General features: G+C 48.3%; 1 protein-coding gene across 1 annotated transcript; it reads right to left on the bottom strand.

Annotated features, from left to right (window-relative positions):
- Positions 1-886: 886 nt before the first annotated feature.
- Positions 887-10,584, bottom strand: TLR4 (toll like receptor 4). The gene is made up of 3 exons (XM_057405893.1): positions 10,281-10,584; positions 9,298-9,464; positions 887-3,666 (listed from the first exon to the last, which is right to left on the bottom strand). Exons 1-3 carry the CDS (start codon positions 10,362-10,364, stop codon positions 1,407-1,409), a joined length of 2,511 nt encoding a protein of 836 aa, XP_057261876.1. The 5' UTR covers positions 10,365-10,584; the 3' UTR covers positions 887-1,406.
- Between the last annotated feature and the right edge of the window lie 5,950 nt (positions 10,585-16,534).

The raw sequence follows: 16,534 nt of genomic DNA, 5'->3' as shown, positions 1-16,534 counted from the left end.
ATCATTGATTATAGAAGGATTTGCAAGTTTTAAACTAGAGTAATTCAGTGATTAATCCCAACCAAAGCCTTTTGTAAATAGAGAGCGATACTCCAGCACTATTCAATATTCCACACATCAATGGAGTGCTCTGTAATATGATTCAATGGCATTTAGACTTGCCTTCCCTTTATTCAGGGCAGTGCTGGGCTACATTTAGTTTAGCTAAGCCAGGCTTTTCTGCTCTATCTCTTCTCCCTGGGAAATGTCAGGCACATTCTCTGTGAAACAAAGGCAAACCTCTCCCATCTAGTGACTGTTCTGTTTAAGGCAGCAGCTCAGGGAAGGGCTGACTACACATGCTGAGATGCCCACCAGGACCACAGCAGAATGGGGAGGAAGGAAGAGGCACTCTCAGCCTCATGGCAGGGTCTGAACATACCTAAAGTCCATGGGCTTGAGGCTCCTACAGCTCCTTCCAACAGTGATTTAAAGCTGATTCAGAGAGTAGAAAAGCTTATTCTGGAACTGGCTGGCTGTAAACATCAACCCATTTTGCTCAGGCTCAATCTTGCTTATACAGGGCAGTCCCATGTAGTATATCCAGAACACTGGATGAGGAGAAGCAGTTGGAGCAAAGAAATACCTTGATTTTAAAGTTTTTCTACTCCTTCTTCTGGTCCACTGATTTTTGGTTCCCACAAGAAACCTCAAACCACTCTCTCAAATGCTGTATGATCCGAATATAAATTAGAGCTTCAGGTGATTGAAATATTTGGGGGTTTCAACATTTGGTTTTGGTCTAAAGAAAACGGAAATAAACCTGTTGGGGGAATTTTACCACCAAGAGTAACTTCCCCCCCACTGATGCCATAGTTGTTCAGCATCACTGAGGTAAGCTGGTGGGTGGCTGTAGGACATCCCATTTCCCTCTATGGGGGTTTTCCCCTGGGTCATGGTGCCAAAGGACGCAGACCCAAGGCTTTCAGGATTCAAACCTTGTTTCTGTTTCCCACCACTTTAAGAGCCAAGCATCCTGAACCTTTGCTCTCCCCTGAGATCCTAAGCAACAGATCCTGAAGTTCCACTGAGTAAATGGCCCCAGGCCCCAAACCCAGTTTCAGAGACAGACAAATAACAGTAAGAGCAGTCCATCCATTCACCAACCCATCAGACCTGCATGGATTGCTGGACCACCTTTGGCTGACATTCATGGAGCTCAGGCATGTGCAGCTCTTCCAACTCTTGTCACTCCTTAGCTTCCAAGTTCCCTTGAGAAAGGGTGACCAGCACAGCAGGTATTTCTGTAGTGCTTCCACAGTGCCTCCATCCTCTTGCTCTGACTGAACAGCCACAGAAGAACCATCTTCTGAGCCATCAGCCAAGGCCATGATGGGAAACAGGAGAGAAGTGATCTCCCTTTCTCTTCACATGAGTTTTACCTGCTCGTGATTCCAGTTTTTGCCTTCTAGCAGGGCTCCTGTCAGCTGCCTCCAGAAGATGTGCTTGCTTATCTCCTTGTTTTTCCACTCCAGATAAGTGTTCCTTCTTAGGTATCGGGAAAGCCCCAGCCTCTGCCTTAGCAAGGCCTTATTCACTTCTTCTAGTACAATCATGATGATCCCAGCCTTTCCTTCAACCAGCTGCCAGGACTGGGCAATGTCAAATTCAAAGCTACACCATTTACTTTCCAGGAAGTCGGTGGAGATGACTGCAATAACATTTCTGCTACTCAGGAAACCTTCCTGGATGATATTGGTGACGATGGGAACCCCTGGTAGGAAATCCCTGTAGTAAAGACAAAGATGGAAGGGAGGTGTTCCTTCTTCCAAGGGTTCCACCAGCTCTTTCATCACCCATTCTTGGTCTTTGCTGGAGTGGATGACAAATGCATCATAGGTGTCACCTCTTTCTGCAGAGTGCTTACACCCACTGAGCAGCACCAATGAGTAGTAGAGCTGGAAGTAGTACTTGTAAATCAGGAAGAGGAACACCACTGCAGCGAGCAACATGGTCACTGAGGATGCCACTGTGCCTACATGGAGCTGGCAGGAGGACAAATCAAAGCTTGGCAAGGTCACATTCTTCACGTATGCAGGTGTATGGCATATCATGGACTCCTTGTTCTGCAGCAGATCCTGCTTTTCCTTGATCCATTTCAGGAAGTTCTCATACACACAAGAGCAATCAAAGAGGTTTTGAGAGATGTCCAACAGGACCAGGCTGTCAGGCAGGATTTCCAGGGCTGAGTCCAAGAGAACACTCAGCTGGTTGCTGCTGAAATCCAGGGCTGTGAGGGCTTGCAGGGGCTTGTAGACCACAGGATCAAAGCTCAGTAACTTATTGTTGCTGATGTTTAGCTCTTTGAGTTCAGAGAGGGCATCAAACGTACTCTGGTCCACATGCACCAGTTTGCAACCTGAAATGTCCAAGGTGTAGAGGTGACTCAGGTTTTTGAAGTTGTTGGCCAATTTGTTGTTCTCAAAGGAGTTGCCTGCCATCTTCAGCACTCGCAAGGAATTCAGGCCACAGAATGTACACTGGGATTTAACATGAGTTCTGGTATGGGAAATGTCAAGGTAAATGAGTTTCTGAAGGGATAGAAAGACAGGGTAGGAGCCAGGACCAACTAACTTTGTGTGCTGAAAGTCCAAATACAACAAGTTCTTCACGTTAGTGAAATCTCCAGTCACGCTGATGTCCGCATTGAAGCTGAGGTTCAAGTGCTTCAAGTTGGGACAGTTGTGGAACTTAGGGGAACAGCAGAGAGTGAAGGAGAGGCGATTCTCACTCAAATCTAGGACCTCCAGGTTACGCAGGTCCTGAAATGTCTTCCGGAAGCTGTTGAGGTGTTTGCTCTTGATAATGCGAAGCACTCTCAGCTCCTTGAAAAGAGACAGCTTCGTGGCAGGCACTTCCCTAAATGTGCATTTCTTACACTCCAACTGCTTCACTTGAGACAACAGAGGAACCTTTGATATCTCCTCCAGCTGCAGGTCCACCAAGCGGATGCTGGAGACGTTGTGTAAGCAGTTAAAAAGAGTGTCTGTGTTATTCTTGAACCCCCTGAAAGAGATTAAGACAAACTCTTGCATTCGTACCTGGCACAGTCCACTCAGGAGCCCGCTCTGAAAGTCCACCAGTCTCTGTTTGTCACTGAATTCTCCTATTATTAGCCTATTGACCTGTAAACCAGTCAGGCCTTGAAGAGAAGAGTGCATCACATTGAAGTTCTCAAAAGAAGACCTTAAAACCAGCTCACTAAGGTGAATCTTCTCAAAGGATCCTGACTCTATGCATTTGATGTAATTCAAGGACAGCACCAGTGTGAGGTTGAGTTTGTTCACTTCCTTCAGGACATCAAGGTCTCCTCTGGAGATATATGTGATCTTGTTAGAGAAGAAGCTCAGGTGCCTGAGAGAGGTCAGGTTGGTGAAATACTTGGGAAGCTTCAATGAAGCAATGCTGTTGTGGCCCACATTCAGCTCCTGCAGGGTATGCAAGTGGCCAATGGGTAGGTCGTTCAGAGAAGTGATGTTATTTTCCACCAGCACTAGCTTTCTCAGGGATGTTAAGCCATAGAAGGCTGCTGGTCCCAGGTCCTGGAAGGGATTGCCAGTTAGAATTAAGGTGGAAAGTTTATGAAGACCCTTAAAGGAGTTATCTTCTATTGTCTGGAGGTGGCACCTGTGGGGCAGGAAAAGATAGTAAAAGTGCATGAAACACTGTCTCCTTCATGTTCACTAATGCTGCAGGTTTAAGTGCTGGTGCAATGTTCTCAAGCTCAGTCTCACCATAGGGTTGGCTTGGCTTTTCTGAATGTGCAAAGGGAACCTCTGAACACCAGGAGAGCCCCTTCACCTCCTCCTCCCTCTTGAAATCTGAACTTCAATTGCAAAGCAAGAGACTTAGAGCAGTGGTGAAGGTAAAAACTTCATGCAGGCAGCAGGAAAGAATAATTTATGCCAAAGGAACATTGTGATGAGCATCGCTGGTGGCAGAGCCAACCAGATAAAGCACTCACTTACACTTTGTACCCTCACAGCCTTCAGATTGTTGACTCAGCCACATCTGGGCAGTTCCAGTGGCACCAGCATGATACAGCAGTGGCAAAGCTCACCACTCACACAGTATCGCAGTATGCTAGAGACTGGAAGGGACCTCGAAAGATCATCTAGTCCAATCCCCCTGCCAGAGCAGGAACACCTAGATAATGTTACACAGGAATGTGTCCAGGCGGGTTTTGAATGTCTCCAGGGAAGGAGACTCCACAACCTCCCTGGGCAGCCTGTTCCAGTGTTCCGTCACCCTCACTGAGAAGAAGTTTCTTCTCAAGTTTAAGTGGAACCTCTTGTGTTCCAGTTTGTACCCATTACCCCTTGTCCTATCATTGTTTGCCACTGAGTAGAGCCTGGCTCCATCCTCGTGACACTCCCCCTTTATATATTTATAGACACTTATAAGGTCACCCCTCAGTCTCCTCCAAACTATAGAGACCCAGCTCCCTCAGTCTTTCCTCATAAGGGAGATGTTCCACTCCCTTAATCATCTTCGTTGCCCTGCGCTGGACTCTCTCCAGCAGCTCCCTGTCCTTCTTGAACTGAGGGGCCCAGAACTGGACACAATACTCCAGATGCGGTCTCACCAGGGCAGAGTAGAGGGGAAGGAGGACCTCTCTCGACCTACTAACCACCCCCTTCTAATACACCCCAGGATGCCATTGGCCTTCTTGGCCACAAGGGCACAGTGTTGGCTCATGGTCATCCTGTCATCCACTAGGACCCCCAGGTCCCTCTCCCCTACACTGCTCTCCAACAGGTCGTTTCCCAACCTATACTGGAACCTGGGGTTGTTCCTGCCCAGATGCAGGACTCTACACTTTCCCTTGTTATATTTCATCAAGTTATTCCCTGCCCAACTCTCCAGCCTGTCCAGGTCTCGCTGGGTGGCAGCACAGCCTTCTGGCGTGTCAGCCACTCCTCCCAGCTTAGTGTCATCAGCAAACTTGCTGATAGTACACTCAATTCCCTCATCTAAATCGTTGATGAATATATTAAATAATACTGGTCCCAGTACTGACCCTTGAGGCACTCCACTAGTTACAGGCCTCCAACTAGACTCCGTCCCATAGACTACAACTCTCTGGCTTCTCTCCTTCAGCCAGTTCGCAGTCCACCTCACTACCTGATCATCCAGACCACACTACCTCAATTTAGCTGTGAGGATGCTGTGGGAGACTGTGTCAAATGCTTTGCTGAAGTCAAGGTAGACCACATCCACTGCTCTGCCATCATCCATCCACCGTGTTATTTCCTCATAAAAGGCTAAGAGATTGGTCAAATATGACTTCCCCCTGGTGAAGCCATGTTGACTGCCCCTCATAACCCTCTTATCCTTGATATGCCTTAAGATGGCACCAAGGATAAGGTGTTCCATCACTTTCCCAGGGATGGAGGTGAGGCTGACCGGTCTATAGTTACCGGGGTCCTCCTTCTTGCCCTTTTTGAAGACTGGAGTGACATTTGCTTTCCTCCAGTCCTCAGGCACCTCTCCCATTTCCCAAGACTTGGTAAAGATGATGGAGAGTGGTCTAGCAATGACTTCCGCCAGTTCCCTCAGCACCCGCGGGTGCATCCCATCTGGACCCATGGATTTATGGATGTCCAGATTGCTCAACTGGTCTCTAACCCATTCCTCATCGACTAAGGCAAACCGCTCCGTCGACCTGACTTCATCTAAGGTCTCAGGGGTACAGGGCTCTTCAGGACTGCCTGCAGCAGAGTAGAAAGAGACAAAGAAGGCATTCAGTAACTCTGCCATCTCTGTATCTTCTGTCACCAGGGCACCCATCCCGTTCATCAGTGGGCCTACATTGCCTCTGGTGTTAGTTTTATCTGCCATGTATTTGAAAAAGCTCTTTCTGCTGTCCTTGACCCTTCTCGCCAGGTTTAATTCTAAGGAGGCCTTAGTCATCCTAGCTGCCTTCCTACATCCTCTAGCAGCAGCCTTATATTCCTCCCAAGTGGCCAGCCCCTCCTTCCATGACCTGTAAACTCTCCTCTTCCACTTGAGCATACCCGGCAATTCCCTATTTAGCCACGCAGGTCTCCTGGCCTTCTTCCTTGACTTCCTACGTGTCGGGATGCTCTGATCTTGAGCTCGGAAAAAGCAATCCTTGAATGCCAACCAACTATCTTGGGCCCCTTTACCTTCAAGCAGCCCTGCCCATGGGATTTCCCCTAGCAATTGCTTGAAAAGGCCAAAGTTTGCCCTGCTAAAGTCCAGGGTTGCAATTCTACTTGCTATTCTACTAGTCCCACCACACAAGATCCTGAACTCCACCATCTCGTGGTCGCTGCAACCAAGGCAGCCCTCAACCCTTACTGCTTTGACCAGACCCTCCTCGTTAGTGAGGATGAGTTCAAGCAGCGCTCCTCTCCTCGTTGGCTCATCCACCATTTGCAGGAGGAAGTTATCATCCATACACTGGAGGAACCTCCTGGACTGTGGCTGGGTTGCCGAGTGGTCCTTCCAGCAAACATCAGGGAAGTTAAAATCCCCCACGACGACCATGGCCTGTGACTGTGAGGCCGCTCTCAGCTGCCTGTAGAAGGCCTCGTCAACTTCCTCACCCCGATCTGGTGGTCTGTAACAGACACCCACAACAGTATCCCCCCTGCCAGCCTGCCCCTTCATTCTCACCCACAGACTCTCAACTCGCTCGTCATCTGTCCCTGGACAGAACTCAGTGCATTGTAGTTGCTCCCGTACATAAAGAGCAACCCCACCACCCCGCCTAGCTGGCCTGTCTTTCCTGAAAAGCACATAGCCCTCCATGACTATATTCCAGTCATGTGAGCTGTCCCACCACGTCTCTGTAATTGCCACCAGATCACAGTCTCCTGACTTAACACAGGTTTCCAACTCCTCCTGCTTATTTCCCATGCATTGGTGTACAGACATTCCAGGGAGCGAGCTGAGCACACCGATTTCACCCGAGGATTATAGGAGGCCTCCCAGTCTTCATCAATTCTGGAGCGCTGCCCCACTGGGGCAAGCCCAGCTACAACCCCATCCCCCTTCAAATCTAGTTTAAAGCTCTCCAAATGAGCCCTGCTAATTCGTGCCCCAGCATCCTTTTGCCTCTGTGAGACAAACCTTTCTCACTTGTCATTGTCCAGACTGGTGCCCTATAAAACCAGCCGTTATCAAAGAATCCAAAGCCCTGCCTGTAGCACCAGTCTCGAAGCCAATTGTTCATGAACTGAATCTTCCCATTCCTTCCCACATCATCAGTGGAAGATGGAAGGAGTGAGGAGAAGATCACTTGAGCCCCAGACTCTTTCACCATCCGCCCCAAGGCCCTGTAGTCTTTCTTCATCCCCCTCAGACTGCGGGAAGCAGCTTCCCCCCACCTGTCTGGAAGACCAGCAGCGGGTAGTAGTCTGTCGGGTGCACCAGGTTGGGGAGCGCCCTGGTGATATCCCTGATCCGGGCTCCAGGCAGACTACACACTTCCCTATGATGAGGGTCAACTCTGCATATCGGGCCCTCTGTTCCTCTCAGAAGGGAATCGCCTACTACAATGACCCTTCTTTCTTTCTTATCAGGGGCAGTCCTGAGGTGCAAAGTCGACCCCCTTTTCCTATGTGGCCTTGTGGGCTGGCCTTGCCCCACATCCTCACCTACCTCTCCTTCAAGATCCAGGGCCTCAAACCTATTACGGAGGGACATCTGGGGAAGCAGGGCAGGAAGGGGGGAGGGTTTCCCACGACGTCGAACTGGAACTCGCTTCGTCTTTTTGGTCCCCTACCTCTGCGCAACAGCTACAGGGCAGGGGCTGCCTCGGGCCATCCCCCTCTGTGTGAGAAGGCAGGGGGTCCTTCCCCTTTTGGGGGGTATCTCCCTGGAACCGTTTTGACTGGCCCGCCAGGGAGTTACTCCACCAGTCGATCTCCCTTTCACACTCCCTGATGGTCCTCAGTGTCTCAACCTCCTCCTTAAGCCTTGCCACCAGGCTAAGCAGATCTTCTACCTGCTCACACCTCACACAGATGGAATGCTGTCCTCCCTCCCCCGGCAGCAGCAGGCTCCGGCACTCCCTGCACCCACAGACCTGAACAGCCACGGTTTGGGACGGGGTCTCCGAGTTGCTGCAGTCTTCTTACTGCAAGCTCTCTGTCTGGAGGCCACCATATTGGTCCGCAGTCGGACACCAGCGACAGGGTCAGCAACACGACCTGCTTGTTCCTCCCTGTGCCCGGTGGGCAGCGACATCGCCGCCCTCCCAGCGGCTCTTTCAAGGCAAGGGCAGGGGAGTGGTCACCGTCACCGGGAACGCCCCCGCCACGTCAGCCGCTCTCTCGCAAGGGCGGCTGGGGCTTCGGGGGTCGGGAGATGTCGGGAGTCGCGATATGCCGGGGATCGCGATGTCTCTGCGCTATCCCCTCGGATTTTCCTATCTCCATTGACCCTCGCGGTCGCTGAAGCGTGCCGGCTGTGGCTCTAGCTGGGCTAGCTCCGATCAGCTGACTGAATCACTCTGTTTTGTTACCTGGAGGGAATAAACCCCAGGCCATGTTTCTAAATGAGATAAGTTGGGAAGAAGAGGGTGGCCACATGTTTTCACATGGGAAGATTCAGAATTTGAGACCCAAATCCATTCCACAAGGGATTGAAGCAAAATTAGCTTCATAATCCAGCCATTGCCTTACAGCAAGCTTAAGTTACAGCCACTTCAGAGCTGTAACTGTGATGGGACTGAGTGACACCTTTCAGTGAAACAATTTACCCAGAGAAACTGCAGTCACAAGTCAATGGAAATGATGCATCAATTCATATTTGCCAATAAGCCTTCTCCATCTGCTCTCACAAATATGTGAGGAGAAGGGAAAATAGCCTTCCACTGTCTGAAGGGGGTTACAAACATATTGGAGAGGGACTCTTCATCAGGGACTGTAGTGATAGGACAAGGAGTGATGGGTTCAAACTGAAACAGGGGAAGTTCAGATTAGATCTAGGGAAGAAGTCCTTTACTGGGGGGATGATGAGGCACTGGCACAGGGTGCCCGGGGAAGTTGCAAATACTCCATCCTTGGCAGTGTTCAAGGCTAGATTGGACAGACCCAGCTGTGCACAGAGGGTGTGCACTCAGTGACTGGCCTCAAAAGCTGCACATCACTTGGCCATGGGGATATGCAAGAGGCAGGCACAGGGATAAAGTCACATGGAAAGAACAGCCAAGACCAACAGACCCCAAAATAAGCAACCACAGCAGCCCAGCTGAAGCAAGATAAACCACATAAAAGAACTCATTACCTTGTAAGATCCAGAAGCTCCAGTTCAGGGACTGACGCAAAGTACTTTACCCTCAGTGATTTCAGGTTGCTGAAACTGAGATCCAGGTTCTGGGTGGTGTTTGGGACTTCAGAGGGGACTCCGGAGATGTTCAGTCCCATGCATCTGAAAGCTTTGGTAGGGATGACCTGTAACAGTGGCAGACCCAATCATGGTCAGCATCTGCTCTTCATGAAGTGCTAGCAAATGACACTGTCAGGAAAGCAGGAGCAGAGTGACTAACCTTGTAGTTAACTTCCAAGTGAGCTGCCCTGAGCTTTATGATATGATCTTATATATCCTAAGCACCTTCCCCACTCCTAATAGAGCCAATCCTGCTCCCCAGGAAAAGCTACATTCCTTGATGACTGAAGCAAGTGCAAAACTACAGGATTGTGTTCCTTGAGGCTGCGGATGACCCAGCAGCAACCTTTGAGAGAGCCAGCAAGACAAACACACAAGGGTGCATTCAGGATCAGCTGTCAGCTTTGTTACACCGCAGATAAGAAAGCAGCACAAATCACAGCTATTCTGCAAGTAGCAATTATTGGCAAAAGCTTGCAAAAGGCAGTTGATCAGTGCCAGGTACTTGGGGTACTGGTGAAATCACTCTAGGGCAAAAAATCAGGCAAAAAAAATAGTGTATTTTGCAGAAATTACAGACAAGGCTTGAACCTCTTCCAAAGGAAACCTAATCTATTAGATTAACTGTACTGCAGTAACCTCAGAGGTACAGAAGGGCAACAAGAAGAAATGCTTCATGCCATTGGTTCTGTCTCTCAGGTGGTTTTGAGACCAGCATTTACCTCAAAGACTTCAATTGCCTTGGGGGCAACCTTGGAGAGAAGATGGGCTTGTGTCAGAGAACTAACACCCAACAGACTTGATGCACCAATTTCCCAAGCCGAGGGAGAAGTTGCACCAGAGAAACAGAAGGAGTTTGTGCTTATATAGAGATCACGTACCTCCAAACAGGGGCTGAGAAGGCAGCCCACCAGCTGCAGCAGCACCACCAGTGTCCACAGGGGAAGAGCTCTTCTCCTGGGCATCTTCAGGAGGCCAGGAGTGCAGGAGAAAGCAGCATGGGTATCACTGCAGGACCTGGAGAGGGGAGCCCTGAAGTGCCAAGCGTTGTGTTTCACCACTCCTGCTTCTCACTGCGCGTCACTGAGAGTTGCAGAGAAGCAGGAGGGAAGTGAAACTGGTACCCCCTGGCTTCTAGACACGTGCTGAGTGAACTGCTCTTCTTGCACTGGTTTAAAGACATGTTTAACTAAAACAACTGACAAACAACATGAAGGGAAAGAAATCATGAAAAGTATAATTTGGACTAGAAATGAAAGAGAAATAGGGGTTGTATCAGTGTCATTTGGTTGCCTCAGATTAGACTGGAAAAAACGAGGAAACTTCTGTGAGATTCTGAGTTCAATTTCAGCAAATCCATGCTTCACATAATTCAAATCACTGCACAGATCAATGCCTCTGTAACCCTGCCATGCTCCAAGCAGCACCACGCAGGCAAGCAGTGAAGTGCTCAGCTGTGGCAGAGGTTTTCCTGCGCCAGGTAGCAACAGGTTTATCTCCAGCTGAGCTCTTACGAACATAACATGTAGGGTTTATCCATCTGGTTGCATCTCAGTATTGCAGTCATCACAGGAACAAGGGGCACGTGGCCACGCACAAGGACTAAATACTGGAGGTTCATAGAGTGGTGAGAACCCAGGACCTTACAGCCCTCGTCACCCTTTCCATGGGTAGTGGGTTGCTGGGGGCAGCAGCTAGGAGAGGTACAAACACCCCGGCTGGGCTCAGAGCTGCTATCTGCCCTGGTCATACCTAAATCCATTTGATGCTTTGCTATAACAGTGGGTACATCTCAACACCATCCCTAATTTACAGCATAGACCCAGCTATTGTTTCTGGAAGAGGCTTTGTAAAACCTCACAGTTGGCAAAATTAATTTAAATCCTTCTAATAAAGCTCCTGCCTTCATTTACACTGATAAATGGTGGTGCATTCATGTATCTACTCCTGGCTTTCTGTAGATAACTAAGGAGCGTTATTGCATTCCAGCCATAGGGTTGCTGGGTATTATTAACACCACAGAGACAGAGAAGTTGCAAAAATGCAGGATGAGGATGGGATATTAGCCTGGAAGTAGGTGGAATAGGGCGAGACTGTTCATGGAAGTGTGTGAAAATCAGTATTGGCTATAAGATATTAATTAATTATTGGTAGATATAAGATAGAAATAGGAAGTATAATTTCACTGACGGGGTTATGCAATGTAAATCAGTGTCTTATCTTTATTTTTGCAGCTGTAGAGATCGCAGTTAAGTGAAAGCATGGCTGCCCCATCCCTGGCAGTGTTCAAGGCCAGGTTGGACGGGGCTTGGAGCAACCTGCTGTAGTGGAAGGTGTCCCTGCCTGTGGCAGGGGGTTGGAACTGGATAATCTTAAGGTCCTTTCCAACACAAACCAGGCTGTGATTCTGTGATAAGCTGCAATATCAGTCCTGCACCAAGGCACTGATAAAGAAAAGGTTAAACTATGGTAGGAGAAAGGGGGACAGATTGGATTTCTTTGGCAGGTCAGTAGAGTGTCACTGAGACATGGGGAAATCCTAACACAACAGATGATCTCTGCACTGAAAACTACGCGGCAGCACAACGGGAACCAAACCTGACACCCTGATGTACAACAGAGAGTGCCCATTCAGCAAGCGGAGCAAAAAAGTTTGTTGCAATTGGGCAAGTTCTCCGAACTCCCTGTTCTGAAAAGGCACTGGTAATTGCAGGTATTGCCTTTTCAGATGGAATCAGGAGTGAATGGAAACAATTGCTGACTGCTTCTGTGCCTGGATTAAGGAAATTGGCAGAGCATCATGTGTCTGCAGAGAGGACAAATGAGTGCATCTTTTAGTATTCAATATGCAGAATGAAGCAATCCACATTTAATTTGTATCTAAAGCTGAGATGAGCCTGAAGTATTCTCTAGAAATTACCATTTCAATGGGAGCTCACTGAAGATGCTGGAGAGTTTGGGAGCATCACAGAATCTGTCCAACAGGGGTCAAGTGGAAAGTGCAGCTTGAAGGACATTGAAAGAATGTGCTGCTTCCATCACAAGGAACAGTTTCACAATACACATCATCACTTTTTCAAGGACAAATCACACAGAAACTGCAAGGGATGGGGCACAAGCAGAAAACATGCAAGCTAGCAAATCAAACCCAGCTTAGAAACTCAATGCTGGTTAACTTCATATTCTTCAGCTTGCATACAACAATGTGCAATGCCTGCAGAAAGCCAAAATGTCTATGTAATTGCCTCTTTCGGTTCCCAAGAAGCAAAAGTATTATTTGGAATCCTTTAAAGTGACAAGAATAACATCCTAAATGAAACATGATTCACTGTGATGGGAATTTGCTGGTGGGATCATTAAAGATCTCTTAGAAAGGAGGTGTTAGAGAAAATATGTGTTTCTAAAAACACATGTTCAAGTTATCTTTGTCCTCCTGAACATGATTATAAGTAACATAATGGTAGACAGCATATACTAACCTCTATGATCTCAAGAAAGACATTACATAGTGTAAAAGGACCACAATGTAGGTGGACTGACAAAAACATCTTGTACTTGCTTATATTAAAAGAAAATAACTTGTGAAGTCGAGTCAAAAAGGAAAGTTAGCTAAGCTCTTGGACAAGACAACTGGTGATAGCCATAAGAACAGATAGGGCTGATGTATCTATGGTGGCTTCACTCCTAAGCCAGTACCACATGTAGATGAACAGCTGTTAGTCAGAAGAAAAGATATATTTGACTCAGCAGTCATCCTAAGCAGTTCCCCAAATCTATCTGCAAACGGAGACCAAGGAACACAGCAAGAACTGTTTCAGGATTAAACAAACCAGGTCTTACTTTAAGTGGAAGAACCATCTATAACAACTATTTGGTTGTGAGCCATGGATCAGGTGGCAGAGAGCATTCCTGAGATGCTGGCATATGATGGGTTGGCTTGCAAAGATTTGGGAAGGGCTTTAACCACGCTTACTACAAGCACGATGACCAAGGCCATGTGGGATATGCAAACCTGGTTGGAAAAAAGGGTGCTTAGGCAATCAGAAAGTGTCCGACCAGGACTGTCATCTCCTGAGCGATCTCGAGCTACCCATGCACTGGTCTGCCCACATGCAAGGTTGGATCTGCAGCTTCCCATGCACCTTGTCACCTGCCGTTTCAACCCTCACCTGTCCATACAAAGAAGTGGGTGTAAGCCCTTCCAGCCTGCACAGTGGATTTTTTAGGTGAGGCCCCATCCTTTACACCTGAGGTTTAACCACCACGGCCTAGCTAGCTCGGATGGTGACAGCAAAGTCCGCAGGTCGTAGGTTTTGTAAGTGTCTTTCTCTTCGATGGAAGACCATACAAGGCTAGACGAGCTCCATCAGCCCGGGTCTGAAGACAGGAGTTTTCTTTCTCCTATGAGGAAGGCCTGTCTTTGCTAATGAAGATTGAGGAAGGTCTTTAACCCACACAATCTGAACAAGACTGTCATTACCTGGGTCAATCTTGAGCGACCGATGATGCAACAACACAACATCAAGCCTCTAAACAGGATTCTGACTTAGAGGTGCTCAGTCATAAGCCACAGATGGTAGCCTCGCACCAGTGGCTCCTCAGCCAAGCGCACGCACCACGGGTCTGAACCTGTGGTTCCTCTTGTACTGAGCAGGATTACTATTGCAACAACACATCATCAGTAGGGTAAAACTAACCTGTCTCACGACAGTCTAACACAACACAGTATATGGGGACCACCACAAGAACTTCCAGAAGTGCTTGAGAAGCTCAGGTGTGCATTCAGGCTACCCCAGCTGACCCAATACTGCTCTCAGATTTGCAGCACTGGCCATATATGCCTTCCTAACTAGCACACCATCAGCTAACCCAACTCAGCTTAGCAGTCACGTAAGTTGTGACTTAAATCAGGTCACATTGCAGCTGCGGTCTAGGCTCAGGGTGTGTAGACAGTTACTGAGTCCTTGAGGTTAAGCTGACAATTGCCAGTCCTTGTAGTCAGTAAGTCACTCACCTGCCCAAGCCTGAAAGGAAAAGCAAAAGGTAATGTCTCAAAACTTGAATAATACATTGAATTTTCCCAGCCATTCTGATGGGAAAAACAGTTTGTATCAATCACAAGGAAAAAAATGGGGGGGGGGAATACAGCTTTGAGATCCTTTTGCTGCAAATTCCACAAATGCATCGCTGCTTCCTGGAATGGGTGAGTCACCACCTCACACAGCGACCGCAGGCGACCTGGATAGAGACAGTGCTGAACCACAAGCACCCTGCACTACGCCTGGTGCACTCATCACGACAGGTCCCTAGCACAGTGCCTTGGTGCCTGTAACTCTCACTTGTGATGCTTCACCGTAGGAATTGGGTGTAATAATCTCACACTTGATGGAAGATCAGCCTGGAAGACCCACTGCCTCTGCTTGTACCTCCGAAGAAGAGAACCACATTCAGATTGAGAGGAGCTCTGCATTTAGTTTGGGGTGTTTAGACAGCTTCGCTGCTGTCTGCCTGAGCAGTGATTGACTCTAGTTACAGATCATTTAACTGCTAGTTTCAAAGCAAGGAGCATCAGTAATGCAGATTGCTTGTCATGCCTGTGACTGGAAGTGACAGGGAAGGACACAGAGGTGGAATCACAGACAGTTTCTACATGCCGTATAGCAGAGACCAAGCCCCAAGCCCATTGCCAATGGTGCCACCTAAACCAGACAGAACCCAGCATAACTATAGTGTTTACCACTGCAGAAAAGGACAGATACTGGTGTACAAAGGGGAAAGAAAACCCCCAAAAGCTGACATCCAAGTTAGTTTGATGAAAAGCAGCCAAGCCTACGCTGAAGTAGGTAATGTGTGTCATCAGATGGGCTATTCCCCAAAGCCAAGGTCATATGAATACCCCAGAACTATTCAAAAGCTATTAGGGAAGAACTGTGTCAAGTAACCAGGGACAAATATACAACTAGAAGAAGTGATTAATCAGTGTCAAGACAGTCACTATCTGTGGCAGCTACTCCATATGGACTATGTCAGGTCAGTTAGGAGCCCTACATTCTACTGATCAATGTTTGATCTGAATGGTTGGAAGGATTTGACACAGATGGTGGAAGCATCCAGGCTTGTTTGCCAAGCATCCACAGACAGGCAGAGAGTGACACTGGAGCCCCCTTGACTCCTGGAGAGGGGCAGGCTGGCACCAGGAAGCCCAGCAGCTCCCTCCCCTTCCGCCTTGGATGAACCATGGTCACCTCTTGGCTGGCCACAGAACCAGGGACTCAATGGCCATCAATGTGAGGATGTTGTCAGTGCCTTGGCATGGAACGTGCTGTGCCTGCAGCCCTGCTAAAGGTGGACTGCCACCTCAGACCAACACTGGTTTCTGCTACTGATACAAAAGGACTGTTTTTCTTTCTCCTTCCCCCTCCATTACATCCTTTTTATGGTAGCCAAATTTACACATGGTTTGTATTACTGTGGCTTTGTCTTATCCTACTCATTCCACCTCCTTTCCCTGCCCCATTCTCTTGATAACAATGAGTGTGCTGCAGGGCAAGGATAACTCAGCCTACCAAACATGAGAGGTGTGCAGGGCATGCAGCACTGCAGATCTCAGGCCTTTTAGATTGGACACAGCAAAGGCTGATGTGGGGATTCAGTGCATGGTTAAATACTAAACTCTAAACGAAAGTACTAGAAACGAGAGGCAGGTGTAATGAATCATGGCTCCCTGGAGGGGTTATAGAAACCTGGTTTGAGGGAAACCCAGCCAGCAATTAAGAGCAAAAAGCTGGGGAGCAGATCTGCTTGCTGCAAGTAGAGAGCACTGCCACAGGCAGTGACCAGTGCTAAGACTCTTGGGCCTCGTGTTTATGGTTTCACTGCCATGACTTGACACTACATGACAGGGAAGTGTTGCAACAACTGCAGCAGGAGGGGCAGACCCAGCTCTTGCAAGCCATGGTGAAGGTCTTACATATACATTTCCTGAGAGACAACCTCAACCAGCTCCTGGGCTTAATGCATAGCATGCTTTGTACATCAGCTTTCAGACACTAAGGGGTTTATGCCATTTGACTCTACCAGGAGAAGAGCATACGAGTATTACTTGTCCACATAGCCGAGTGCCCACTTCCCTTAC

The sequence above is a fragment of the Pezoporus wallicus genome, unplaced genomic scaffold (assembly GCF_028554395.1).
Source record: "Pezoporus wallicus isolate ANWC-B61680 ecotype Strahan unplaced genomic scaffold, APGP_CSIRO_Pwel_v1 contig_4684, whole genome shotgun sequence".
NCBI lineage: Eukaryota > Metazoa > Chordata > Aves > Psittaciformes > Psittacidae > Pezoporus > Pezoporus wallicus.
This window is presented reverse-complemented; position numbering and strand designations above follow the sequence as displayed.

What these genes read in the sequence shown, in the direction of transcription:
- TLR4 (XM_057405893.1), bottom strand. Translation starts at nt 10,364, where the DNA reads ATGCCCAGGAGAAGAGCTCTTCCCCTGTGGACACTGGTGGTGCTGCTG. An exon ending in TTCTCAGCCCCTGTTTGGAG is followed by an intron (nt 9,465 to 10,280) that starts GTACGTGATCTC and finishes CCACTGTTACAG; the next exon opens with GTCATCCCTACCAAAGCTTT. An exon ending in GAGCTTCTGGATCTTACAAG is followed by an intron (nt 3,667 to 9,297) that starts GTAATGAGTTCT and finishes CCTGCCCCACAG; the next exon opens with GTGCCACCTCCAGACAATAG.